We start from the raw sequence: 26,809 nt of genomic DNA on the forward strand, positions 1-26,809 counted from the left end.
TTGCTATGGGAATGGGGCAGGCACATGCGCACCGGGCCCTGCGCCGCGCCTGCAGACACCGCCCTGGGGGCGGGCCCGGCCGGGGGGGGCGGGGCGGAGCGGAGCGGGGAGGCTCCTCCCTTCCCCTGGCGGTGTGCGCGGGAGCGAAGCTGGGCTCTGGTTGCGTGCGGCGCGGGCAGGTGAGGCGAGGAGTGGTAGGAACGGGGCTCTCTCTTCCCCTGCCTGCGGTCCCGGGTCTGGGGTGCTAGGGTCTGTCTGCGCGGCCCTTCGGGAGGCCCGCTAAAGTACTACCCCTTCCCGAGGTCTCCGGGGACTATCCGGAAAGCTTCTCTGGGCGGACTCGCGGGATGCGCTCGGCGGGCCGAGGCTGAAGGAAGGCGGCGGGGCGGGCGGGAGGGGTGTTAAGGGGATGCTGCTGAGGAGGAAGCGGGCTGATGGGGAGTTCGGGGCCGACAGCTGTTGGAGATTCCGGAGAGGATGGACAGCAGCCTGCTTGCCTCCGCCAAGCGCAGGGCCTTGTGGGCGCCTGCGACCCGCCGGCGGGAGGGCCTCGGAGATGAGGTTCCCTGTTTGCGGAGCGGATGAGGGAGTCACTCCGATGCAGTTCACATGCAGTGCTTCAGAGGACATTATCACAGAAAACTCCAGCCGGACTGTTGAAACCACAGGGCGAGGAACATGATCGACCAGCTCCAGAGGAAATTAGGACTGCTCCAAGACTGCTCCGGCGTGTGAGGGAACGCTCAGCAGCTGCCCTGAAGGGAGTGCTGTGGGAGGGATCACAGCCACGGAATGGTGGGGGTTGGAAGGGACTTCTGAAGATCGTCTCGTCCAGCCCTCCTCCCAAAGCAGGACCGCTCAGAATCAGTCACACAGGAACACAGCCAGGCAGGCTTTGAATGCCTCCAGAGAAGAGACTCCACAACCTCTCTGGGCAGCCTGCTCCACTGCTCTGCCACCCTCAAAGTGATTTTTTTTAAAAATATATATATATTTTAAATTTTTTTGTATTTACATGGACCCTTTTGTGTTCCAATTTGTAACCATCACTCCCTTTTCCTGCGACTGGACACCACTGAGAAGAGTCTGGCTCCAAGATCTTTCCTGAAAGATTTCTGTCCTTGATCCATATATTAAAATACAATGTAAATGCAGCCCCATCTGCATAGATACTCTCCTTTGTTTCTTGGTATCTGCAAGAGGCTTTACTACACTCCTAGCCTGCCTCGGAGAAATAGCTGGGTGATAGACAAGCCTTTCGAGTTAAAAGAATGTTTTTCTGTGTTCTAGCAAGACCTGGTTTTGTTTAGCATTGAAAATCTCTCATGGGGAATGGTTTTAAGCAGGGATCAATGACATCACTCAGCAGGAAGCACTCTTGGAAAGAAGAGATCCAATCAGAGCAATCTTGCATGATGATAAAAAGTCTCACAGATAACCTCTTTAGTAGCTGAATACTTTATAGGTCATAGACCAGCTTATTGACTGAAATACGGAGTCTGCAGATACTGGGTTTTATTTTTAGCATGAAATTTCACTTGAGAAGTATGTTTTTATTCTCTTGGTGTAATCAGGATTCCAGCTTGTGTCAGCAAACCCAAATTCAAGTGAAATGACACCAAACTGCTTCAATGTTTAGCACCTTTAGCCTGTCCCTCCCACCAGAAAGCCTGCCTCAGAGATGAGCTTTTCTGTACTGGGGGTGAAGGCAGTTTACTTGTGACTTTAGGATGGCTTTTTGATGGGAGGGTGCTGTACATTGAAGCCATTTGATGTCATTTCATGTTGAAGCTGAACCCACTGGCAAAAAGTCTGTTTGGAAGGTGGAAAGAATCAGACAGTGATAATTTAAAATCTGTGAAATAAAACTGGGAGCAAGCTGAGAGCTATGGAACAAATCGGAGTGGCAGCTAAGATGTGGCTGTGGCTTTGTGAGTGGGAGCAGATAACTTTTTGGCTAGAGGGCAAGCCAGGGTAGGGACTAGCATGGGGAGCTGGAGTTCTTGTCTGCTGAAGATACAGCATATGCTGACACCTTTGTGTTGCCATAGTAAATTCAGTGATCTCCTGAAGTCATGCAGGTTATCATGATAGTTTTCTTGTGTCAGCAGGTCTTTGACAAGAGATTATTGTCTTTGTTAGATAGGGATTGTAGTTTGGTTGGTTGGTTGGTTGGTTGGTTTTTTTCCTCAAAGTGATGCAGCTGCATGTGAACATCTTAACTTGGCATCAGGAGTTAAAATGCCTGAGTTTGCAAGTGTCCAGATGAAAGAGGAGGAGAAAATGTTTCCTTTTGAAGCTGTCAACTCTTTACAGAGCACTCGAGCGTGAAAGGAAATGTCTTGAGAGGAAGAAGGCTTGAAAAAGATATTGCACATGAGTTGGGCTGTGGGGTTTGGTTTCTTTCTTTGTTTATTTAAGCTTTGAAAAAAAACCTGTTTCCTGTAACCAGTAAGATGTCTTGAAGCAGTGTGTTTGGTTTGGTTCATTTCCGGAAAGGATGTGAACTTTTGGGGGCATCAGAACGGTTTGCTGTGTATCTAGTGCTTTTGGCACCCCACACTCACATTGCTTGAATTGTTTGGGAGCAGTGGCTTCTGAAAATTCTGCCTCTCCTTAGTACTGAAAAATCAAATGCTTATACACTGTCAAGCAATTGATACTGTTTCAAAGTCTGGATATCTAATCTGGACATCTGCTCTTTTTTAAGCTCTGTTCTGGGCTTTGTTGGGCTTCTTACATTATTATTTTTCCCTCTTGCATGATTTTTAATAAGCTGAAAAAAAACATTCTTCTTTTTCCAGATTTGTTCTTGACCTTCCTTAAAAATGTCCAAGGTAAGAATAAGATTTCTGTCTTCTAATGGCAAACGAATATCTTGCTTTTAAATAGTTACTGCAAAGGCAGGAAGTGTAACTTCCATCATGTTTGAGGGTCGTGTGTGTGCTAAGGTTATGGGTGATAAATAAATAAGAATTCATAGAATGGCTTAGGCTGGAAGGGACTTCAGAGATCATCTGCTCCAACCTCTCTGCCGTGGGCAGGGATGCCTCACAACTACACTCAGCTGCTCAAGGCCCCATCCAACCTGTCCTTGAACACCCCTACAGAGGAGGCATCCACAACCTCCCAGGGCAACCAACCGCCTGAGTCACACCACCCTCACACTGCAGAACTTCTTCCTAAGGTCCAGTCTGAACCTACTCTACCTCAGCGATTCCCCCTTGTTCCTGCCTCTAGACACCCTTATGAAAAGTCCCTCTCCAGCCTTCCTTTAAGAGCCCTCTAAGTATTGGAAGGCAGCTCTAAGGTTGCCCCAGAATCTCATCTTTAGGCTGAACACCCTCAGCTCCCTCAGCCTATCCTCATAGCAGAGGTGCTCTAGCTGTTGGATCATTTTGTGACCTTCCTCCAACAGCTCTGTGTCCTTGTTATGATGTGGACAACAGAACTGGATGCAGTATGGGAGGTGAGGTCTCACCTAGGAAGAGTAAAGGGGCAGAATCACTTCTCTTGCCCTGCTGGCCACCCTCCTCTTGATGCATCCCAGGACACGGTTGCCTTCTGGGCTGTGTGAGCTTCTCATCAATCAATACAATTCAGAAGGCATAAGATTGAAAGATTTAGTGATGGAAAGCATATATTAAAGAAATTTCCTCCAAGGGTAAACCTCTGCAGTTAAATAATGCTTTTGGGAGGGTTTAGTTTTGGTCATGGAGTTGCATACAAACTCCCTATTGCATTTTTGTTGGCATTTCCATTCTGCTACTGTGTTTTTTCAGTAAGAGCCATATAAAAGAAGGATGCTCTTAGATTTTCTGTATTTCACTGGGAAACACTGGGACACCTGTGTAGTTTTGTCTCTATATATGTCATGTAGATTCAAAACACTTGAAATAACTGAAGCAAGCAGTTACTTGTTAACAAGCAGTTACAAGTTAGTTAGTTACTGTTACAGAAACAAGTACATCTTGAGTGGTTGCTTACTGTTGTCTTATTTTATTCTATTTTTAGCAACAGCCTGCTCAGTTTACCAACCCAGAAACCCCTGGCTATGTTGGATTTGCAAACCTTCCCAATCAGGTTCACCGAAAGTCTGTGAAAAAGGGGTTTGAATTTACTCTCATGGTGGTTGGTAAGGAAACATTTTATGCTGGTTCTCAACGTTAGCTCTTGCTCACGGAGAATGCGGGCTTCAAGTAAATGTTACTTCCACTTTTGTAAGGCTTTCACTTCCATTGGGAAGCTCTTCTCTACTGCAACATTTAACTTTCTATTACAGTTTATTAATTCCTTCAGCACTTGTTTTCCACATTGCAAACCATAGTTTCACAGATGGCAATGGGTTGGAAGGGACCCTCAAAAGTCATCGTGTCCAACACCCCTTCAGTCAGCAGGGATGCCTTCAACCAGATCAGGCTGCTCAGGGCCACATCAAGTCTGATCATGTGGATCTCCAGGGATGGGGCCTCAACCACATCCCTGGGCAACCTGTTCCAGTATTTCACCAGTCTCACTATGAGGAACTTCCTCCTAATGTCCCATCTAAATCAATCTTGCTCCAGTTTCAAACCTCTCATCCTGTCACCACAAGCCCTTTCCAGCCTTCCTGTAGGCCCCCTTCAGATATTGAAAGGTAGCTCTAAGGTCTCCCTGGAGCCTTCTCTTCTTCAAGCTGAGCAGCCCCAACTCTCCCAGCCTGTCCCAATAGGAGAGGTGCTCCAGCCCTCTGATCATCTTTGTGACCCCCCTCTGGGCACATGTCCCTCCTCACCCATGGGCACCCCATAGCTGGACACAGCACTCCAGGTGAGGTCTCACCAGAGCAGAGCAGAGGGGCACAGTCACCTCTCAATCTGCTAGCCACATTTGAATCTATTAATAGGCTTGTGGTCAAAGTGAAGGAATTCTGTTGTGCACTCCAGCAATCATTGCTTCCTTCCTTCTGTTTTACTGGATCCAAGAATTCCATTTAAAATACAATTTAAAACTAGTTTTGCACTTGTGTTTGTCTTGATTAAGAGAATAGCATCAAGGAGACTTCTCTATTTAAAATGTTCCTTATGATTATATTGTTCAAAAAAATCTGAACTCTGGTCTTTCCATCCCTTCTGAGTACTCTTATAAGAGAAGGAAGAGAATTGGTTTTATTGGTTCAGATGTGAACTGCTACTTTAAAAATTGGTCTTGATTTGCTCTTAGCAGTTCTAATTAATGTTTAATTCTAGTCAATATTTCATGGGGAATATCTGTGAAAGAAAAATCTAGTGTGTCTGCAAAGAAAACCCTAAATGCTCTGAGAAATTGGTGTTATTAAGTAGGATCCTAAATTGTGTTTGGGACTGTATCTTTCCTGGTTTACTATATCTTTACTGCTTATACTGCTTGGGAACTGTAACTTCTGATTTGGGTGCTTGAACTCTGTAATTCTTACTTTTAAAACAGGCTTTTGTGCAAAGTACCCTAATAGAATTAGGTTCTTTATTACCCAGTGTCACAAGAAGTAAATCCTATTTGTGTGTTAGATTTGTCCAAGAGAGAGCACAGTGGAAATAAGCAGGAGAGATGAGGCAGTACATTTGCAGAATGGTTTGGGTTGGAAGGGACCTTCAAGATTGTCTAGCTCCGACCCTGCCTGCCATGGGCAAGGACTCCTTCCACTAGACCATGACCTCCATGGGCAACCTGTTCAAGTGTCTCACCATCCTCACTCTAAAGGATTTCTTACTAATCTCCAGTCTAAATCTACCTTCATGATAAGAGATGTTTAAATTCTTAACTGTTTTGGACTGCAGTAGTTACCAAAAGTTTTTTCTCAAGCCTTTTGTTGCTTTTGCCAAATGAGAACCCTAAGCATTGCTTTTATCCTATTTCTATCTTTTCTGTTGGACATGGTTGATCATTAATTTTTGTCTTCCTAGGATTTTGTCATAACTGACACTTCTGTCTGGTCAGATATCTATAAGACTCTGTTATCATAATCTAATTACTAGAATTTTATCATAGTTTTTCGTATTATCTTTTATGGAATTTACTTAGAATGTGTCCAAATGTAGACCAGTGACAAGTGGCATCCCTCTGGGGTTGGTACTGGAATTCCTGCTGTTAACCTGTTGCAGTGTTCTACCACCCTCATGGTAAAGAGCTTGTTCCTAACATCCACTCTAAATCTTCTCTAATTTCAAACCATTGCCCCTCATCCTATCCCTACAGCCCTTTGGACATAGTCCTTCTGCAGCCTTCTTGTAGGCCTCTTTCAGGTGTTAGAAGGCTGCTATTAGGTCTCCCCCATGCCTTCTCTTCTCCAGGCTGAACAACTCTACCTCCCTCAGCCTGTCCTTGTAGGAGAGGTGCTCCAGCCCTCTGATAATTTTCATGGCCCCTCTCTAGTCCTGCTCCACCAGGTCCATGTCCTTTCTGTGTTGAGGACTCCAGAGCTGGACGCAGCACTCCACGTGAGGCCTCGCCAGAGCAGAGGGGCAGAATCACCTCTCCCATCTGCTGACCATTCTTCTTTTGATGCCATTGGCCTTCTGGGCAGCAAGTGCCCATTGCTGCCTCTCATCCACCAGTACCCCAAAGTCCTTTTCTGCAGGGCTTCTTTCCTTGCTGAATCATCAGTGAAAGCTCTGAAAAAAGTGTATTATAAAGCCAAGATGTAAACATTGTTACTTAGCCTTTTTATGCAGAGTTCTGTAAAACAAAATTAGAAGGTGTAAACTTTTAAATTAAAGTCAGTCAGGTCTTATTGTCTAGCTACAACTGAAATTATTTATGTAAATATATTGCACTGGTATTGATTCACAGGTGAATCTGGATTGGGAAAATCTACGTTAATAAACAGCCTCTTCTTGACAGATCTCTACCCGGAAAGGATCATCCCAGGAGCTGCTGGTAAGCATACCTTTGTTCTGATCCCTCTGTTCTCAATGATGTATGGAATTGAGTGCTTTTATCTTTGGATTTCAGTCATAGCCACTGTTGATTCAGTACTGGGTCCTGTCCTCTTTAATATCTTTATAATCTGGATGAGGGGATTGAGTGCACCCTCAGGAAGTTTGCAGGTCACACCTATCTGTGTTGATCTGCTAGAGGGTAGGGAAGCTTTACAGTGGGCCTTGTTAACCTAGGTATACAGTAATCCAGCCAAAGAGAATGTTGGAAAAAAGATAGAAAAACAGCTATTTCCCCCCATCTTTGGTACTTGATGAATGACTTGCTCCAGTTTATCCTTGAAGAAAGGCCTTGGAGTCCTAATGGACAGTAAGTTATCCATGGGGACAGCAATGTGCCCATGTGGTGAAGAGGGCCAACAGCATCCTGGGATGCATTAAGAAGAGTGTGGCAGGCAGGTCCAGTGGGGTTGTCCCCCTCCTTTACTCTGCCCTGGTGAGACCACACGTGGAATACTGTTTCCAGTTTGGGGCTCTCCAAGAGACAGGGAATTACTGGAGAGAGTTCAGTGGAGGCTATGAAAATGGTGCAGGGACTTGAATATTTCTTTTATGAAGAAAGACTGAGAGACCTGGGGCTGTTTAGCATGGAGAGGAGAAGGCTGAGAGGGGATCTCATGAATGTCTATAAATATCTGAAGGGTGGGTGTCAAATGAAGGTGCCAGGCTCTTTTTGGTGGTGCCCACTGATAAGGAATTACGGGTTCAAGCTGGAACACAGGAGGTTCCACCTTGACATGAGGAGAAACTTATTTGCTGTGAAGGTGCTGGAGCCCTGGTACAGGCTATCCAGAGTGGTTGTGGAGTTGCCTCTGGAGATATTCAAGACCCATCTGGATATGTTTCTGTGTGGCTTGCCCTTAGGTGATCCTGCTCTTGCAGGGGGGTTGGACTTGATGATCTTTCAAGGTCCCTTCCAACCCCTAACGTTCTATGATTCTATGCTCCTGTTAGCTGGCGATTCAGCCATCAGAAAAGAATCCATTACAGGTAATTTAGTATTGTTCTCCAAAGTGCTGCTTCCATACAGTTTTTCCTCAGTCCTTTTTGCCTCAGTTTCTACATTACATTGGAGACAAGTATGAAATCTCATACACTTATCTAAGAAAATCTGACAAATTGAAGCGCTGTGTCTAGTTGTTACCAAAGCTTGGAAGGTCATCTGTGTATAATAGACGGTTGCCTCTGTGTGGTGGGTTGAGGCTGACCCCCTCCCCACCACGGGCAAAAATAATGACTCAGAGAAACGGATTGCAAAAGCGATGGAAAGTTTAAATGAGAAGCGGTGAATGTTTACAGAGAGCCAGCAGCGCAGTGACAAAAGAAATCCCAAAGCATAACCAGAGATATCCCATCCCCACCTGAGGGTACACCCAAGAGCCCCAGGGCTCCTTCTTCCCCCCCTCCCACTCCACTGCTAGGCTAGTCTCAGCTGGCCAGATCTGAGCCTGCCCATCCCCCCAGCCCTGGGCCTAGCCAGGCCCAAGGCCGGGAGACATCTCCCCCAAGTTACAGGGTGGCGGTGAGGGAAGAAAGAGAAAATGCCAGAACCCCCGCTGAGATGTTACCGTGGCGCAGGGAATTCTGGTACGAAGTACCTGGGTTCCTGTGTCCACACACTGGGCTGGACTTTGGGACACAGGAAGTACACCTCGTAGGAGCACAGCAGAGGGCACCCAGCCCAAACTGCTACAATCTGCCAATGAAATCTTTTGAGCTTCTCTCCAAATCAGTCTTGCAAATTCCATTCTGAAAGGTCAAGTTTGTTGTCTTTCAGAGAAGATTGAACGCACCGTGCAGATCGAAGCCTCGACGGTTGAGATTGAAGAGAGGGGTGTGAAGCTGCGGCTGACGGTCGTGGACACCCCAGGCTATGGTGATGCTATCAATTGTCGAGACTGGTGCGTACAGAGGCTGTGATTGCATTGTTGCTGTCACCATACACAGAGTCTTACACACAGTACACAGAAGAGAAGGCTCCGAGGTGACCTAATTGTGGCCTTCCAGTATCTGAAGGGGGCCTACAGGAAGGCTGGGGAGGGACTTCTCAGGATCTCAGGTAGTGATAGGACTAGGGGGAATGGAATGAAGCTGGAGGTGGGGAGATTCAGGCTAGATGTGAGGAGGAGGTTCTTCCCCATGAGAGTGGTGAAACCCTGGAATGGGTTGTCCAGGGAGGTGGTTGAGGCCCTGTCCCTGGAGGTGTTTAAGACCAGGCTGGATGAGGCTCTGTCCAGCCTGATCTAGTGTAGGGTGTCCCTGCCCATGGCAGGGGGATTGGAACTAGATGATCCTTGTGGTCCCTTCCAACCCTGAATGATACTATGACACTATGATACTATGTCTTGAGCTGTGGATGAGGAATGGCATCCATTTCACGGTCGTTCTAAGTGGGGTAGCAGTGGTGGGGGGGATAAATAAAGTGGGGCTACATTCATGAGTGGTCTCTTCCAGCCTAAATGATTCTCTGATTCTTTATTAAGAACAATACACAATTCAAAGTGTGTCTAGCAGGTCTAGGGAGGTTCTCCTCCTCCTTTACTCTGCCCTGGTGAGACCACACCTGGAATACTCTGTGCAGTTTGGGGCTCCCCAATTTAAGAAGGACGGTGATCTACTGGAGAGAGTTCAGTGGAGGATATGAGGATGATGAAGGGATTTGAACATCTCTTCTGTGAAGAAAGACTGAGAGACCTGGGGCTTAGTCTGGAGAAGAGAAGACTGAGAGGGGATCTTATGAATGTCTTTAAATATCTGAGGGGTGGGTGTCAAGATGAAGAGTTACAGGCAATGGCTCAAAGTGTAAGTGGAAGACAGTAGTGAGTGGTATCCCTCAAGGGTCTGTAGTGGGACCAGTACTATTTAATATCTTGATCAATGACATGGTGCAATCAATTCCACCCTCAGCAAGTTTGCAGCTGATACCAAACTGAGCAGTATGGTTGGTTCACTACAGAGAAGGGATGCCATCCAGGGGGATCTTGATAGGCTTGAGGAGTGGGCCTGTCCAAAGCTCGTGAAATTCAACAAGGCCAAGTGCAAGGTCCTGTACCTGAGTTGGGGAAATCCTCAGTATCGATACTGACTGGGAGATGAATGGTTTGAGAGCAGTTCTGGGATACTGGTGGACAAAAAGTTGGCCATGAGCTGGCAATCTGCATTCCCAGCAGGTTGAGGGATGTGATTCTCCCCTTCTATACTGTGAGACCTGCAACTAGTTTTGGAGCCCCCAGCACCAGAGTGGGTCCAGAGAAGGTCCCAAAAGATCATCAGAGGGCTGGAGGAGGAGTGAAGAAAGACTAAGGAAGGTGGAGTTGTTCAGCCTGGAGAGGAGAAGGCTCTAGGGAGACCTTATTAAGGCCTTTCAGTAAGGAAAGGTGGAGAGAGACTTATCACTAGGGCCTGTACTGACAGGGCAAGGGGCAATGGTTTTAAGCTGAAACAGGGTAGATCTTGGTTGCATGTAAGGAAGAGTGATGATGATGAAACACAAACAGGTTTCCCAGAGAAGTTGTGGATGCCCTATCACTGCAAGTGCTCATGGACAGGTTGGGCGAGGTTTTGAGCAACCTGACCTACTGAAAGATATCTCTGCCTATGGCACGGGGAGTGGACTAGATCCATCCTACAGGGTGAGAGAGTTGGAGTTATTCATCCTGGAGAAGAGAAGGCTCCAGGGGGACCTTGTAGCAGCCTTCCAGTACCTGAATGGAGCCAACAAGAAAGCTGGGGTGGGACCTTTTACAAAGACTTGTAAAGATAGGATGAGGTGGAATGATGTGAAACTAGAGCAGGGTAGATTTAGCTTGGACATTTGAAAGGAGTTCTTTAATGTGAGGCTGGTGGAACACTGCAGTAAGTTGCCCAGGGAGGTGGTGGAGGCCCTGGAGATATTCAAAATCAGGCTTGATGGGGTTCTGAGTGACCTGATCTAGTTGGGTAAGTCCCTGCTTACTGCAGGGGGCTTGGACTAGGTGACCTTTAGAGGTCCCACCCAACCCAGTGCATTCTGTGATCCAATCCAAACCATTCTGTGATTTTTAAATCAGTTTTGAACAAGAAGCTGTGATTATCTGGAGCATATCTAATTAAAGTTGATGAAGAGATGGAGTGTGCCCTCAGCCAGTTTGCTGATGAACTGGGAGGAGCTGCTGACACCCTGTCAGGCTGTGCTGCCATCCAGTGTGATCTGGACAGCTGGGGGGCAAAGACAAACCTAAGGAAGTTAAACAAGGTTAAGTGTAGAGTCCTGCACCTGGGGAGAAAACAACACCATGCACCACTAGAGGTTAGGGGTTTGCCTGCTGGAGAGTAGCTCCACAGAGGACTTTGGAGTGCTGGTTGATAATAAGTTATCCATGGGACAGCAATGTGCCCTTGTGCCCAAGAAGGCCAATGGTATACTTGGGTGCATGAAGATGAATGTGGCCTACACATTGAGGGAGGTTATTCTGCCCCTCTACTCAGCCCTAGTTAGGCCACATCTGGTGTAGAGTTCTGGGCTTCCCAGTTCAAGAGGAACAAGGAAGTACTGAAGGGAGTTCAGTTAAGGGCTACAAGGATGATGAGGGGACTGGAACATCTGTCTGATGAGGAAAGAATGAGAAAAGTAAAGTCTGGAGAAGAGAAGGCTGAGAGGGGACTTTATCAGTGTCTGTAAATCTCTCAAGGGTGGCTGCCAGGAGGATGGAGCCAGTCTCTTTTCAATGTTACCCAGTGCTAGGACAAAGAGCAATGGATGCCAACTCAATCACAGGAAGCTCCATCTCAACATGAAAAAACACTTTTTTACTGTGAGGGTGCTGGAGCCCTGGAGCAGGCTGCACAGAGAGGTAGTGGAGTTGCCTCTGGAGATTTTCAAGCCTTATTTGGATGTGTTCCTGTGTGACCTGCCCTAGGTGATCCTGCTCTGGCAGTGAGGTTGCACTTGATAATCTCTGGAGATCTTTTCCAACCCGTAGCATTCTGTGACTCTATGACAGATAAATACTAACCCAAGAGAAATGTGCTGCAGAAGTGGAGGTGTGTCTCATATAGGTGTGTATTTTATCTTAATATAGAATTAGAATAGAATAGAATGAACCAGGTTGGAAGAGACCTTCAAGATCATTGCATCCAATACCACCTAGTCAACTAAACCATGCAACCAAGCACCCCATCAAGTCTCCTCCTAAACACCTCCAATGATAGTGACTCCCTGCGCCTCCCTGGGCAGCCCATTCCAGTAGCCAATCACTCTCTCTATGAAGAATTTCTTCCTAACATCCAGCCTAAACCTCCCCTGGTGCAGCTCGAGACTGTGTCCTCTTGTTCTGGTGCTGGTTGCCTGGGAGAGCCCCCAGCCATGTGCAGGAGTTTGTTCATCTGGAACTCAAGTAAAATGTTAAGGTTTATGCTCTTCTGCTGTTACAGCCCCACTAAATGAATTCTTGTCCATCAGGAGGCTGGTTCAGCAGCAGAAGGTCTTTGTTTTATTATTCATCTATTTAAATTCTTTATTATTTTATTTATGGTTGTTATTTATTCTTTTACAATTATTTATCGTTTTATTTATTATTTAAGTTCTTTATTTATCACCTTTGAAGCATCACTGAAGTCCTGGAGTGCTTGGGAAGGAGCATGACTTCTTGCCCCCCATCTGTGTTTTTCAGTTTCAAGACCATAATCTCTTACATCGATGAGCAGTTTGAGCGCTACCTGCACGATGAGAGTGGCCTGAACAGAAGGCACATCATAGATAACCGAGTGCATTGCTGCTTCTATTTCATTTCACCCTTTGGGCATGGGTAGGTGTTTCTCCACTGTTTGCTTCTTTAAATTATTTTACTTTGGGGCTTGGTTTGTGCCTTTTGACTTCGATTTTCAGAATCAGAGTGCCGTTACTTAAGGAGGTACTAGAAGAGCTGGAATTGGGTGTGTTGCTCAGTACAAAGAGGACAGTTCTTGGAGCAGGTCCAGAGGAGCCCACCCAGATGATCAGAGCATCTCCCCTTTGGGGACAGGCTAGGAGAGTTGGGGCTGTTCAGCCTGGAGAAGAGAAGGCTCTGGGGAGACCTTAGAACAGCCTCCCTGTACCTGAAGGGGGCTACAGGAGAGCTGGAGAGGGACTTTTTACAAGGGCTTGCTGTGAGTGGACAAGGGGCAATGGCTTTGAACAGGAAGAGAGGAGATTAGGAATAAATTCTTTAGAGTGAGGGTGGTGAGACACTGCAAAAAGTTGCCTAGCGGGGCTGTGGATGCCCCCTCCCTGGAGGTGCTCAAGGCAAGGTTGGATGAAGCCTTGAGCAAGTTGGTCTAGTGGAAGGTGTCTCTGCCCATGGCAGAGAGGTTGAAACTAGGTGATCTTTAAGGTCCCTTCAACCCAAACCATTCTATTATCCTCTCTGTAAGGAGAGAGATCTCTATACTGGTGTGAAAATGACCTGGTAATTTCAATTAAAAATAAATTTTTTTTTCTTATATTAATCTTAGCCTTAAATCTTTGGGCAACATAGATGTAAAATTGTCTGTGTTTCCATTTTAGCCTTAAGCCTCTGGATGTTGAGTTTATGAAGGCCATACACAACAAAGTAAACATTGTACCAGTGATTGCAAAAGCTGATACACTTTGTCTGAAAGAGCGAGAAAGGCTGAAGAAAAGGGTGAGTATTTTTCTAAGCCTGCCAGTAAAAGCAGCGTGGTTGCTGAAGAGAGAGGTATTCGCATTCAACTTCACTCTGTTCTAGCTGAGAAAAACAGTCTTATGCGTGCTGTAGCATCATTTCAAGTGTAGTTTGATGCTTTGTAAATTCTTTATAGAATCACAGAATTGCACCATTTGGAAAAGACCTCTGAGATTGGGTCCAGCCGACAGCCCAACCATAGCCATTAAACCACATCCCAAAGTACAACGTCCACACATTTCCTGAACATTTCCAGGGACAGTGACTCCACCAGCTCCCTGGGCAGCCTGTTCCAAGCCTGACCACTTTAGGTTTAGATTGGAAATGACCTTAAACATCATCTAGTTCCACCCCACCTACCATGGGCAGGGACACCAGATTGCTCAAAGCCTCATCTAACCTGGCTTTGAATACTTCCAGGGAAGGGGCATCCACAACCTCCCTGGGCAACCTGGTCCAGTGGATCCCCACCTTCACTGGAAACAATTTCTTCTTAATCTCCCATCTAAATGAAGGCTCCGAGGTGACCTAATTGTGGCCTTCCAGTATCTGAAGGGGGCCTACAGGAAGGCTGGGGAAGGACTTCTCAGGATCTCAGGTAGTGATAGGACTAGGGGGAATGGAATGAAGCTGGAGGTGGGGAGATTCAGGCTAGATGTGAGGAGGAGGTTCTTCACCATGAGAGTGGTGAAGCCCTGGAATGGGTTGTCCATGGAGGTGGTCGAGGCCCCGTCCCTGGGGTTGTTTAAGAGCAGGCTGGCTGAGGCTCTGGCCAGCCTGATCTAGTGTAGGGTGTCCCTGCCCATGGCAGGGGGGTTGGAACTAGATAATCCTTGTGGTCCCTTCCAATCCTGAATGAAACTATGAAACTATAAATCTCCCCTGTTGCAGCTCAAAGACATTGCCCCTTGACCTGTCACTACAAGCCCTTCTAAACAGTCACTCCCCAGCTTTCCTGCAGTCCCCTTCAGGTACTGGAAGGCTGCTCTAAGGTCTCCCTTGAGCCTTCTCCAGGCTAAACAGCCCCAGCTCTCACAGCCTTGTCTTTAGTCTTGCAGGACTTGATACTGTTTGCTGAAGAAGGGGGAAACAATGCAACAAACCATCACAAGTTAATAACAGCTATGAAATTTAGAAAGAAGTGTTGGGATTCAGTTGCCAGCAGGCACACTTAGTCCAGTCTTAGCTATTATATTTAATACTTTACCTGATTTAATACTTTATCTGTTATTTTCTCAATTCTTCTGATTATTCTTACAGTTATCTTACTCAATTTGCAATAAATAGAGATACACACTCCAGTCTGATACACATTTTGTGCTATTTTAAATAGCAGATTTGGGTTTATGACAAATGGATCCCAGCTGCAGATGCCATACTTGGCAGTCATGAAGACAGAGAAAAATATCTGTCGTCGTCTGTAGCTCGGATAGGTTTTTAAACACTTATCACCCATAGCCCAAATTAGTCATTCAGAGACAAAAGCAAGGAGTTTTAGGCTGCTCAAAGCAGTTATGACTTCTGAGTCAATGCTTTATAGTTTAAAATAAAGACTGCAAAGGCTTGAAAGAACCTCAATTTCTTATGTATAATCCACGAAGGACAGCGTTGTTTGAACGTCGCTCTCTGAAAGTTTGTGCCAAGTAGCTGTTGAGTGTCATTAAAAATATGATGTTTAAAAACAATTATTCACAGAGTAAGTTGGTTCAGTAAGACTGGTGAAGTAATTTTACCTTAAGATTTAGAAGTAGTGACTCTACATGGGTATTGCCTCAACTGCTTATGTTATAATTCTCAGATTCTGGATGAAATAGAAGAGCATGGCATCAAGATTTATCACCTGCCCGATGCAGAATCAGATGAGGACGAAGATTTTAAAGAGCAAACCAGACTCCTGAAGGTAGGACTGACTTCATGAGTTGGGTATGTGGGCTGGGGGATGATGAAATTGAGAGCAGCAGGGCAGAAAAGGACCTGGGGGCACTGGTGGATAAGAAGCTGGACATGAGCCAGCAATGGGCGCTTACAGCCCAGAAGGGCAATGGCATCCTGGGCTGCATCAAAAGAAGTGTGGCCAGCAGGTCAAGAGAAGGTGATTCAGCCCTCTGCTCTGGTGTGGCCTCACCTGAAGTACTGCATCCTGCTCTGGAAGTCTCAGCGCAAGAGTGGCATGGACCTGATGGAGCAGGTCCAGAGGAGGCCATGAGGATGATCAGAGGGCCAGAGCACCTCTCCTACAAAGCAGGCTGAGTGAATTGGGGCTATTGAGCCTGGAGAAGAGAAGACTCACTGCATTTCAGAATCTGAAGGGCTTCAATGTAGAAGGGCTTGTAGTGATGGGATAAGGGGAAATGGATTGAAACTGGAGCAGGGTATAGATATAGGTTGGACACAGGAGGAAGTTCTTTACAATGAGAGGTGAAATATTGGAACAGGTTGCCCAGGGAGGTGTTTGAGGCCCCACCCCTGGAGACATTAAAAATCAGACTCGATGTGGCCCTGGGCAGCCTGATCTAGTTGGAGGTGTCCCTGCTAAGTGCATGGCAGTTGGACAGGCTGACCTTTGATGGTCCCTTCCAACCTGATGCAGTCTGGGAATCTGTAATACACTGTATTTTTCCTGACTGCCCAGCTGGCTTTATCACAAGATGCATCCTGTGACCTGCCATGAGACCTTGAGCGAGTCCCTGTGTCTCTGTGCCTAGGCTTCCTGACTGGAGGATGATGCTAATAATTCCTTTTTTCTTTAATGCCTTCAAATTAAAAGCATTACAAACCTAGTACTGTAATATGCAGTGCTGAGCAGAACAAAAAATCATTCCTGGAGCTATTTGTTCTGATTCCTTATTAGTAATTTTTGCATTTTTGGCTTTCAGGCCAGCATTCCATTCTGTGTAGTGGGATCCAATCAACTCATTGAAGCCAAAGGTAAAAAAGTCAGAGGTCGACTCTACCCCTGGGGTGTTGTTGAAGTGGAGAATCCAGAACATAATGACTTTCTGAAGCTGAGGACCATGCTCATGTAAGTTAGACAGTTCCAATTAAATGGTAATTCTAAAAACCAATCACTAGGTAGCCACTCAAACACTGTACTAGCACTTGGAGTGGTTGTGGAATCCTTGGAGGCATTCACCATTTGTGTGGAGAAGGCCACAAGCAGACTTGACCTAGCTGGCCTAGGTCTAGGCAAGGGTTGGACCACATAGGCTCCATAGGTTTATTCCAACATCATTTATTCAGGGAAAATAATCTTCTGTGTAATTCTTTTGTCAGACACTGTGTTGGGTTGCTCTGCAGATCCCCAGGAACTGGTTGCTACACACTTCATGCTTATTTAAATGTGTCTATTTGTAGATAAATATCTGCAAAAGAGTAGACATCCACAGTCCACTGGTGGTTTTTTTGTAAGGCTTTGCTATTCCCCCTACCCAGCAGTGCTTCATCACTAGGAGGACAGGTCTTACCTAGGAGGACAGTTTATATCAGGGTCTAAGGTGTTCTCTCTATGTGACTTTAATTGCATTAATTTAACATAAAGTAGCTTCTAAATTAGCATGTAAATGGATGTACCTGCTGAACACACACTGACCCAAGACAGTGCTGAATGTGAGAGCTGGTTGAGCAAGCTGATGTGACTGACACAGGTACCTTTTAATTCTTTTCCTTCCTTCAGCACACACATGCAAGATCTTCAGGAGGTGACCCAGGATCTTCACTACGAGAACTTCCGCTCCGAGAGGCTCAAACGAGGTGGCAGGTTGGCATCTTGTGGTTATATCCTGTTTCTTCCTCTTCTGAATTTATTGTTTCATTTCTCTCTCTCTCAGTGTCTGTCCCTCCTACCATTTCATTGCTGGGATTTGGTAGCTCCAGTCTGCACCAAGTTCAGTCAACCAGTAAAGAAAAAGCATTACCTAAATATGAAGAGGGAGTTGTGGAGTTAAAAAGGTATAGTTAGGTGTCTGCTTTCTTTTAAGGCTTGAACACAATTGGGTTGGAATGTTGGAGGTAAGTAGGGCAGATGTCTGTGGTAAATGTTGTCTTTGAAAATCTAAGAGTTAGGTCAGTGCTGATATGTTAAAGAAAAGGGATTTTTTTTGTTCAGAATTAACTAATGGACTGCACCTTTAGAAAGAGAAACTCTGCAGTGCTGCTTTAAACATGATCTATATGAATAATGTTCTTTGTGTAGCAGTCACAGGAATAATGTCTTTCAACCTGATTTTGAGCCATGGTGGTTATGGCACAGCTTTCCTGGTAAGAGAGACAGGCAGAACACTGCATTTTAAACTAAAATAACAGGGTTTGTAAAGTTGAGTTTGTGAGTTCCTGTTGAAAACTGGGTGTTTCCTGGTTTAGATTTTTCAGTTGCTGCTCTTGTTCCAACCACTAGAGGGTTTCATAATTACACATTTCAGTGGGTTTGATACATTTTGCAAAGTTTGTTCCATCATGCTGTTGACAGAGGTTTTCTCACATGCCAAGTCAGTGTTCAGGAGAAGGAGTTTCTCTCTGCTTGTAGCCTGCAAATCCAGCTTCCCCCTCAGGAAAGACACCATGCCATTCTCCCCTGGCCTCTGCACTTCAACCTGCAGAAACTAACCCCCACTTTTACTAAATTCTAGTGCCTGTTCTCCAGCAGTTATGTAAAAAAGTCTTAGAATTAATGGCACCTAAAGTCATCTGGAGTAAACAAGTGTTTACCAGTTTTCAGAGGATTTAAATCTGCCTCTGCCAAGGACTTACGACAGTAAGTTGCTGTTAGCTTGGGATATCTTTCTTTGTGAATCTAAACCATGTTTTTTGTAGAATCATAGTACTATATTGGTTGGAAAAGACCTTTAAGATCAAGTCCAACCTTCAACCTAACACCACCATAGTCATTAAACCATGGCCCCAAGTGCCATGCCCACATATTTCTTGAACACCTCCAGGAACGGTGGTAAATCCGCTACCTCCCTGGGCAGGCTGTTCCAATTCTCACAGCAAAGAAATTGTTCCTCATAGAATCAATAAGGTTGGAAAAGACCTCAGAGATCATCAAGTCCAACCTGTCATGCCCAAGCTTAACCTCCCCTGGTGCAATTTCAGGCCATTTCCTCTTGTTCTATTACCTGATACTAGGGATTACCTTGAGCTTAGTGTTTTAATTTAGTTGTATTGATGGAGTAGATTTGAGTGTGGGTTTGCAGTGTTTCTAAAGTTGCTGCATCTGTGTAGTACTCACATTGTTGCAATCAGTTACAGTAATGTTATGTTCAGGTAAACTTTTGCTCCTTCAGAAATAGGTTTTTATTCATACCTAAGATGCAAAGATCTGTCATGTTTTAAAGTAATGGCTAGGACAACTTTTGAAGCTTATACTTGTTCTGGACAGAACTTTGTGAAGGAGTAAGGGAAAAAATTATGTCTTGAAATTCATTTTAGAACATGAAGAAATTGTTACAACGGATTTTGTCTGTATGATGAAAGTCTGACACCTTCTAAGAGCTTTGCTTTTTGTCAACAAAGCATTGTCAACGTTCAAAATCCAGAATGTATGCATGTTGCTGACAACATTCATCTGATTTTAGGAAAATAGAGGAAGAAGAAGTGAATAAAGACCAGATTCTACTTGAAAAAGAAGCTGAAGTAAGATGACAGAACTCTGTACTGTGGAAGTTTTTTAGTCTTGTGTTCATTGTTTATGGGGAGATTTTTATTTGTGTATCATTACTTCAAAACAAATGATGCATGTGATCTTGATAATTTGTAAAGGCAAAAGCAGAATTTGCTATCATGAAGTTATTCCAGGTGCATTGACAAAACAGAACATGAAGAGGTGTAGAGGAGCCTCAGGACCCTGATTTACTGGAAGAAGTGGAATCTAGTGAGATGCCTGATTTCAGTGTGCTCATCAGTGATGGAGATAATGCATGTTGGGTGGGGAGGGACAGCCACCCTCCCATGAGGAAAGGTTCTGAAGTTAGCAATTGCAGATTGGGAAGAAGTCTGTTCAGCTCTGCAGGGAAGTAGGAAACAATGGTAGGAAATGCCAGGAATAAAGAGTGAAACAGAACTTTCCATTCTGCCACTGTGATAAATCCATAATGCAGAGACCTGCGTTCTCATTGTCCCCTTAAGCCAAAAAGCATGTAGCCAAGACTAGAAAAAGTACAGTGAATAGCAAAAACTGGGCAGAAAGACTGAAGTGGAGATCTGAATCAGGCCCTGTACGAGGGGGAATCATAGAATCATAGAATGGTTGGAAGGGACCTTAAAGATCTAGCTCCAACCCCACTGCCATGGGCAGGGGCACCTCCCACTAGACCAGCTTGCTCAAGGCCCCATCTTCCCTGGCCCTGAACATCTCCAGGGAGGGGAGATGAGGTTAATGCAGAGATGTGTTTCCTCTTTAACATAAAGAATGAATACTGTGGTGGCAGCAAAGAATCATGTTCTGATGTGAGATGAGGCTACAGGATTCTTCTGCCCTACTTTTCCAGCTTCGTCGCATGCAGGAGATGATTGCAAGAATGCAGGCACAGATGCAGATGCAGATGCAAAGTGGAGAAGGAGACAACAGTGCAGTTCATGGACACCCTGTCTAATCTGGTAAGGTGTTTAAATGGCCATTTAAAGGGTTTTTCTTTTAACTTCTTGTGGTTGGCAGTAAGCTTTGCAAAAATGTTTACAAGCTGGGTGTGCAGAGATTTCAAGCTTAATTCTAATTTTTAAGGTTTAATTGCTGTTTGTGAAGTGAGATGGCTTGGAGCCCAGCTAAACATTGGTGTGGTTGTGTGTGTAAACATAGCATGGAATCATAGAATGGCCTAGGTTGGAAGGGACCTCGGAGATCATTTACTCCAACCTCCCTGCCATGGGCAGGGACACCTCTCAACTAGGCTTGGTTGCCCAAGGCCTTACCCAACCTGGCCTTCAACACCTCCAGGAAGAGGCATCCATAGCCACTCCAGGCAACCAATTCCAGAGCCTCACCACCTTCATACTGAAGAACTTCTTCCTCAGATCCAGTCTAAACCTATTCTTCCTCAGCTTAAAACTGTTCCCCCTTGTACCTGTCTCTAGAAACCCTTATGAAAAGTCCCTCTCCAGCCTTCCTTCAGGTATTGGAAGGCAGCTCTGAGGTCCCCCCCTGGAGCCTTATTCTCTCTAGGCTGAACAACCACAGCTTTCTCAGCCTATCTTCATAGCAGAGGTGCTCCAGCCCTTGGATCATTTTGTGACCCTCCTCTGGACTTGCTCCAACAGCTCTGTGTCCTTCTTACGATGGGGACATCAGAACCGGACACAGTATTTGAGGTGGGGTCTCACAAGGGCAGAGTAGAGGGGCAGGCAAGAATCACCTCTCCTGACCTCCTGGCCACACTCCTCTTGCTGCATTTGAGATCGATCGATCGATCTATCTATCTATCTACATACATATATGTGAATACAGGTGTATATCTAAATACAGATATATAAAAGTCTATAGAATATATGCTGGCATGAGTCTTGAAATGAGTCTGAAATTGCATAGAGGTGGCTCTCAAACTCATGACATAGTCTCTGTTTCATTGTGACTTTTAAAATGTCAGCAGTGCTTTCAGGTTTCTAACTGTAAGAATTTAGCTGATTTTAAATTGCCCTTTTTTTTTCTTTTCTGTCTTGTTTTTGGATTATTTTGTACTCCAGCTGACAGAAGACCCTCCTGGAGTTGAATTATGGTGGTGTTACACCCGAAAGGATGCCTTTTGCTCCACATGTGACTTGGAGGCTTTTTAAGAGTTTAAGATGGAAACGCATTGCAGTCACACTTGTGATAAGTATTTCATAACATGTAATCTCTTGGTATTTTATATATTACACATATCTGACTTTGGTTTTGTTTAGTAGTCCTTATACTGAGGTCATTTTTAATTTTTCATTGTATTATGGCACAGAGTAGGAATTGAAACTTTTCTGGCTCGATACGCCATTAGATTTGGTTTTTAATTTCTTTGTAAGTGTGGCTTTATTAGCTCCTTGATTTAACTTTGTATTACATTTAGCAATAAATAACTCTCAGTGGTACCTTGTCCAATGGCATGCAGTAGTCACCTGAGTAAGAATCCCTGCAAGGTTCCTTTCATGGGGTTTTTTGCAGTGTTTACAGGGTGGGTGCGTCCGTGAGACCAGCAGCCCTTTTCCCTTTCTCTGACTAGTGTGGATGATTTCCTTTGCCTCTGCAAGTATCCTGTAAAACTTCAACCATGCCTTGTGTCTTCAGGAAAGAAATAAGAGGACACACACTGTATTTTGTATGACAGGCTTTATTTCCTTCAGATATAACCTCGAGGGACATGTATTCTTTACGGTTTGCCTAAAATCTCTCCCTCTGTTGCAGGTAATTTTTAGAGTTTCTCATAGGTCAGCAAAAATCAGTCATACAATCATAGAATGGCCTAGGTTGGAAGGGACCTCAGAGATCATCTGTTCTAACCTCCCTGCCATGGGCAGGGACACCTCTCAACTACACTTGGTTGCCCAAGATCTCAGCCTGTCTGGCCTTGAACACCCCCAGGAAGGAGGAATCCACTACCTCCTTGGGCAGCCTGTTCCAGAGTCTCACCACCCTTGTATGGAAGAACTTCTTGCTAAGATCCATTCTAAACCTACTCTCCCTCAGCTTCAAACCATTCCCCCTTGTCATTTCCCTAGGCACCCTTATGAGAAGTCCCTCTCCAGCCTTTCTGTAGGATCCTTTCAGGTATTGGAAAGCAGCTCTAAGGTCCTCCCAGAGTCTTCTCCAGGCTGAACAAGCCCAGCTCCCTCAGCCTATCCTCATAACAGAGGTGCTCCAGCCCTTGGATCATCTTTGTGGCCCTCCTGTGGGCTCACTCCAGCAGCTCTATGTCCATCTTATGATGGGGCACACCAGAACCAGTCCTGCTGTTTTCTGGCATTGCTGTAGCCAAATAAACTTCAGCAATTCTGATATTGTTAAATGAGATAAATGCCCCACAGCAGTTTTCTGTGCATGAGTGTTTCCTATATCCTGATTCCTAATGATTATTTTCATACCAATTTTAGTGCATTGCAAGCTGTCAGTTGCAATATAAAATCTATACTGTTATCTGTGTCCAACAGAATCAATGCAAAACTGTTTTCAGGTCTTGCTCCAAGATGGATTTAGCAGTATTAATTCAGAAGAGATTCTTAAGAAACACTTTTGGGTTTGGTTTTAGGCCAAGGTCACTTTCCTTAACACTGATAAACTGTTTCTTGGCTTGGCTGGACTTATGCTACATATCACAGATTCATACAGATTCACAAATTGCATCAGGTTGGAAGCACCCTCAAAGGTCACCTTGTCCAATCCCCTGCAGCCAGCAGGGACACCTCCAACTAGATCAGGCTGCCCAGGGCAACATCTTGAGTGTCTCCAGGGATGGGGCCTCCACCACATCCCTGGCAGCCTGCTCCAGTATTTCACTGTGTATGATAACAGCTGCAGAAGTGGGAGCTGACAGGGTAAGTAGCAGTACACCATGGTTGCTTTATCTACCACTTCTGATTAAAGGCAGCAATCAGATCTCCTAATCTGATCTGTTGCAAAGTGATACCATCTCAGCAGCTACTAAATAAGAGTGGCAACTTCTTTCTCCTCTCTGAGCTCAGGTGCAGCTGTGGCTTTTGTATTGCTTTTTTAATGTTTCTTCAGAAAACTTACAGGATTTCTTCAGCTAATGTGACATTCCAGTGGTACTTAAGTGGCCAGATGAAATATAAACCTGCTAAGCAGCTGACATTTTTACCTGCCTGAAACTACTGTTTGAGTTGGTTTATATTTGAATCTTTCTAAAAACGTGAATCCTACGATGGTTTGGGTTGGAAGGGACCTCCAAAGGTTGTCTAGTCTAACCCCTCTGCAGTCAGCAGAGACATCGTCTACTAGATCAGGTTGCTCAGAGCCTTGTCAAGCCTGACCTCGAGTATCTCCAGGGATCCCCATCTCAACTACCTCTGTGGGCAACCTGTTGCAGTGTTCCACCACCCTCATGGTAAAGAACTTGTCCCTATCATTCAATCTAAATATCTTCTCTAATTTCAATGCATTGCCCCTCATCCTATCCCTACAGCCCTTTGGAAACAGTCCCTCTGCAGCCTCCTTATAGCCCTCTTCAGGTACTGGAAGGCTGCTATTAGATCTTCCCAGAGCCTTCTCTTCTCCAGGCTGAACAACCCCAACTCCTTCAGCCTGTCCTCATAGGAGAGGTGCTCCAGCCTGCTGATCATCTCCATGACCCTTCTCTGGACCCTCTCCATCAGGTCCATGTCCTTCCTGTGTTGAGGGCTCCAGAGCTGTACACAGTACTCCAGGTGAGGTCTCACCAGAGGAGAGCAGAGGGGCAGAATCACCTCTCTCCATCTGCTGACCATGCTCCTTTTAATGCAGCCCAGGATGCCATTTGCCTCCTGGTTTAAAAGCACACACTGCTGCCTCATGTCCAGCTTCTCATCCACCAACACCCCCAAGACCTTTTCTGTCAAATCCTGCCTTGTAGCCTTTGCTAGGGAGCTCCATTTTCTTCTCAAATGCAATAATTGTCAAAGTTTTGCACAACTCATTTAGCATTCCCTGAAAGTGAGTCAATGAGAACTCTTTTGTTATGTTGAGATGCACAGAAGTGTTAAGTCCAATAGTTACACCTAATCCTTAGATGGAAAAGCAGATACTTATAACTTACTGTCTTTTCCAACAAACCCTGTGGTAGTATTGTCAAAAAACACTCCACCAGACCTTAGTTACTTCTAAATCTTTGGATGTAGCTTTGTGAATTGGTATAACTTGCTCCAAAACACTTTCCCACAGTGCTTTGGAGAGTCCTTTGCTGTTCTTCAGTTATCACAAATCCCTTGTACTGTTGGTTTTTTTTTCCTGACGGTGCAGCATTTGTCCACTTCTATGCTCTGTGTCTGGTATCTCTCTGTTAAATGTTTTGAACACAGCAGGCTTCAGCTCTTCTTTGCTTTGCCAAGGAGAGCAACTTTTGATCTTTGGTAGGGTATGATAAGCTACAGCAGTGCTATGAACCCATACTTGAAGAAAAACTGTGAAATCTTAAGATGTATGCATAGAAGAACTGCTTGTACTTGTGTCTAGGTTTAATAGTTGCCCGTGTTTCCTAACATGGGAACAAAAGCACATTGGCCATGCATTTAGTGCTGTTTGGTCACTACCTGTGGAATTCTTTTAAGCAGTATCTTATTTTTTTGAAATCAGATCATGCATCTTAAAATGTTTGATCAGGATAAATCAATTCTTGGGCAAATAATTTTTTAATCTCCAAATTGTAGCAGGGGAAATATTTTTGTATGGGGTGTTGTTGTTGTTGTTTTGGGTTGGGTTTTAAAAGGAAAAAAAGAAGGTTGGGGCACTTGGCCATTTTAACTGAAATACTTAAGACAGAATTGCTGCTTCTTCCCAAGTCTTCAGGGCAATCATTTGTAGTGCTCCTGATGTCTCTGAAGGTCTATTTCTCCTTCACTTTTCCTTGTAGAGTCACAGAATGGCACAGGTTGGAAGGGACCTCGGAGATATCTATTCCAACTTCCCTGCCATGGGCAGGGACTTCTCTCAACTAGACTTGATTGTCCAAGGCCTCATCCAGTCTTGTGATGGTCTTATGTTGGTTTCATGTTAAGACATGGAGAGTGAGGCTACCTTTCTCAGATTGCATTTCAGACAGACTCAACTACTGGTAGAAGAAAGACTTGGGTAGAAAAAAGGCTTGGAGACAAAAGGTAGATGTTGTTTGGTAGCTTGCTGAACTTGGCTACAGTTTCTTTTTCTGTTAGAGTGTTGAAACAGTTTTTGTTTTAGGAGTCAAAATATTTCTGAATTTTCAGAGCTTTACAGTGGGTAGCAAAAATTCCCTGCTCTTGGTACAAAAGTCTGTTTGTTCTGGTTTATGTACTGCCATTAGTCAAAATTATAATAAAAGAAAATGCTAAAATACACTTCTCTCCTGGGGTGAGTGTGTGTTATGATTCTTTCTTATAATCAACCCTGGCAATGTTCATTTGTATCAAGGAGAAATGCAGATATGGTTGAAAGAGGACACACTGACTGAACCTGCATAAAATATGGTCATTAAGTGTTGCATGCTCCAAGTATATTCATAGATTCATAGAATGGTTTGGATTGGAAGGGACCATATAGACCAATCCCCCTACCATGGGCAGGGACAGCTTCCACTAAACTAGCTTGCTCAAGGCCTCCTCCAACCTGGCCTTGAACACCTGCAGGGAGGGGGCATCCACAGCCTCCCTGGGCAACCTGTTCCAGTGTCTCACCACCCTCACTGTCAAGAATTTCTTCCTAAATCTCCAGTATAATCCTCCCCTCTACCAGCTCAAAGCCATTGCCCCTCATTCTGTTACTGTAAGCCCTTGTAAAAAGTCCCTCCCCAGCTCACCTGTAGCCCCCTTCAGGTACTGGAAGGTTTCCCTTCTGAGGTCTCTCTCTAAGGTCACCCTGGAGCCTTCTCTTCTCCAGGCTGAACAGCCCCAACTCTCCCAGACTGTCCCCATAGGGAAAGTGCTCCAGCCCTCTGATCATCTTTGTGGCCCACCTCTGGACCTGTTACATCAGGTCCATGTCCTCCTTGTGTTAAGGGCCCCATAGCTGAACACAGTACTCCAGATGAGGCCTCAGTAGAACAGAGGGTCAGAAATGTGTGTCCTTTTTATGAAGATTTGACACTGTGACTTTTGTCCCAGTAACCAGGGGACAGCATGTGCAGCAAAGTCAGATGTGGTGTAATTCTGGGTCAAGTCTGGAAACTGGGAATGGAGGAAGTATGAGGAAGAAAATGTTTGTTGAAGGAGTGGTTTGATGGCCAGTTTTGTGGCCAGTGCTGCCTAGACACGATGGGATTGTCTGGGTCTGGCTGCTAGCCACCTAAGGGTGTGTCAAAGTTTCAGGTGCAGTGGGGAGTTTCTACAGCGTCTAGCAGAGGAAGATCTTCTGATGGAGCGGCAAGTTTGGTTTCGGTGCTTGAAATGCAGCAGACAAATTAAGCTGACTTCCACCCACGGGAATGAGAGCCTGTAAATCGAGCAAGACAGAGGTGTCCAGCTATCTCAGACAGAAAACTGTGTACTTTTTGGAAACCACCTCTGGCTAGAGAAGAGGCGGCCGTGCAGCCTGCCCACTCACTTGCAAGGAGC

At 45.2% G+C, this 26,809-nt stretch overlaps 1 protein-coding gene across 1 annotated transcript; it reads left to right on the plus strand.

Moving 5' to 3' along the window:
• Window positions 1-112: 112 nt before the first annotated feature.
• On the plus strand, window positions 113-25,585 carry SEPTIN2 (septin 2). The gene is made up of 13 exons (XM_068164021.1): window positions 113-179; window positions 2,805-2,837; window positions 4,015-4,135; window positions 6,808-6,894; window positions 8,731-8,854; window positions 12,605-12,739; window positions 13,477-13,594; window positions 15,414-15,515; window positions 16,492-16,637; window positions 17,289-17,372; window positions 19,189-19,246; window positions 20,101-20,209; window positions 21,290-25,585. The coding sequence occupies exons 2-12, from the start codon at window positions 2,829-2,831 to the stop codon at window positions 20,203-20,205; spliced, it is 1,089 nt and encodes a 362-aa protein (XP_068020122.1). The 5' UTR covers window positions 113-179; window positions 2,805-2,828; the 3' UTR covers window positions 20,206-20,209; window positions 21,290-25,585.
• The last annotated feature ends 1,224 nt before the right edge of the window (window positions 25,586-26,809 follow it).

This window comes from Melanerpes formicivorus, unplaced genomic scaffold (genome assembly GCF_026170545.1).
Source record: "Melanerpes formicivorus ecotype bairdi unplaced genomic scaffold, bMelFor1.0.p_v2 SCAF_76, whole genome shotgun sequence".
Classification (NCBI taxonomy): domain Eukaryota; kingdom Metazoa; phylum Chordata; class Aves; order Piciformes; family Picidae; genus Melanerpes; species Melanerpes formicivorus.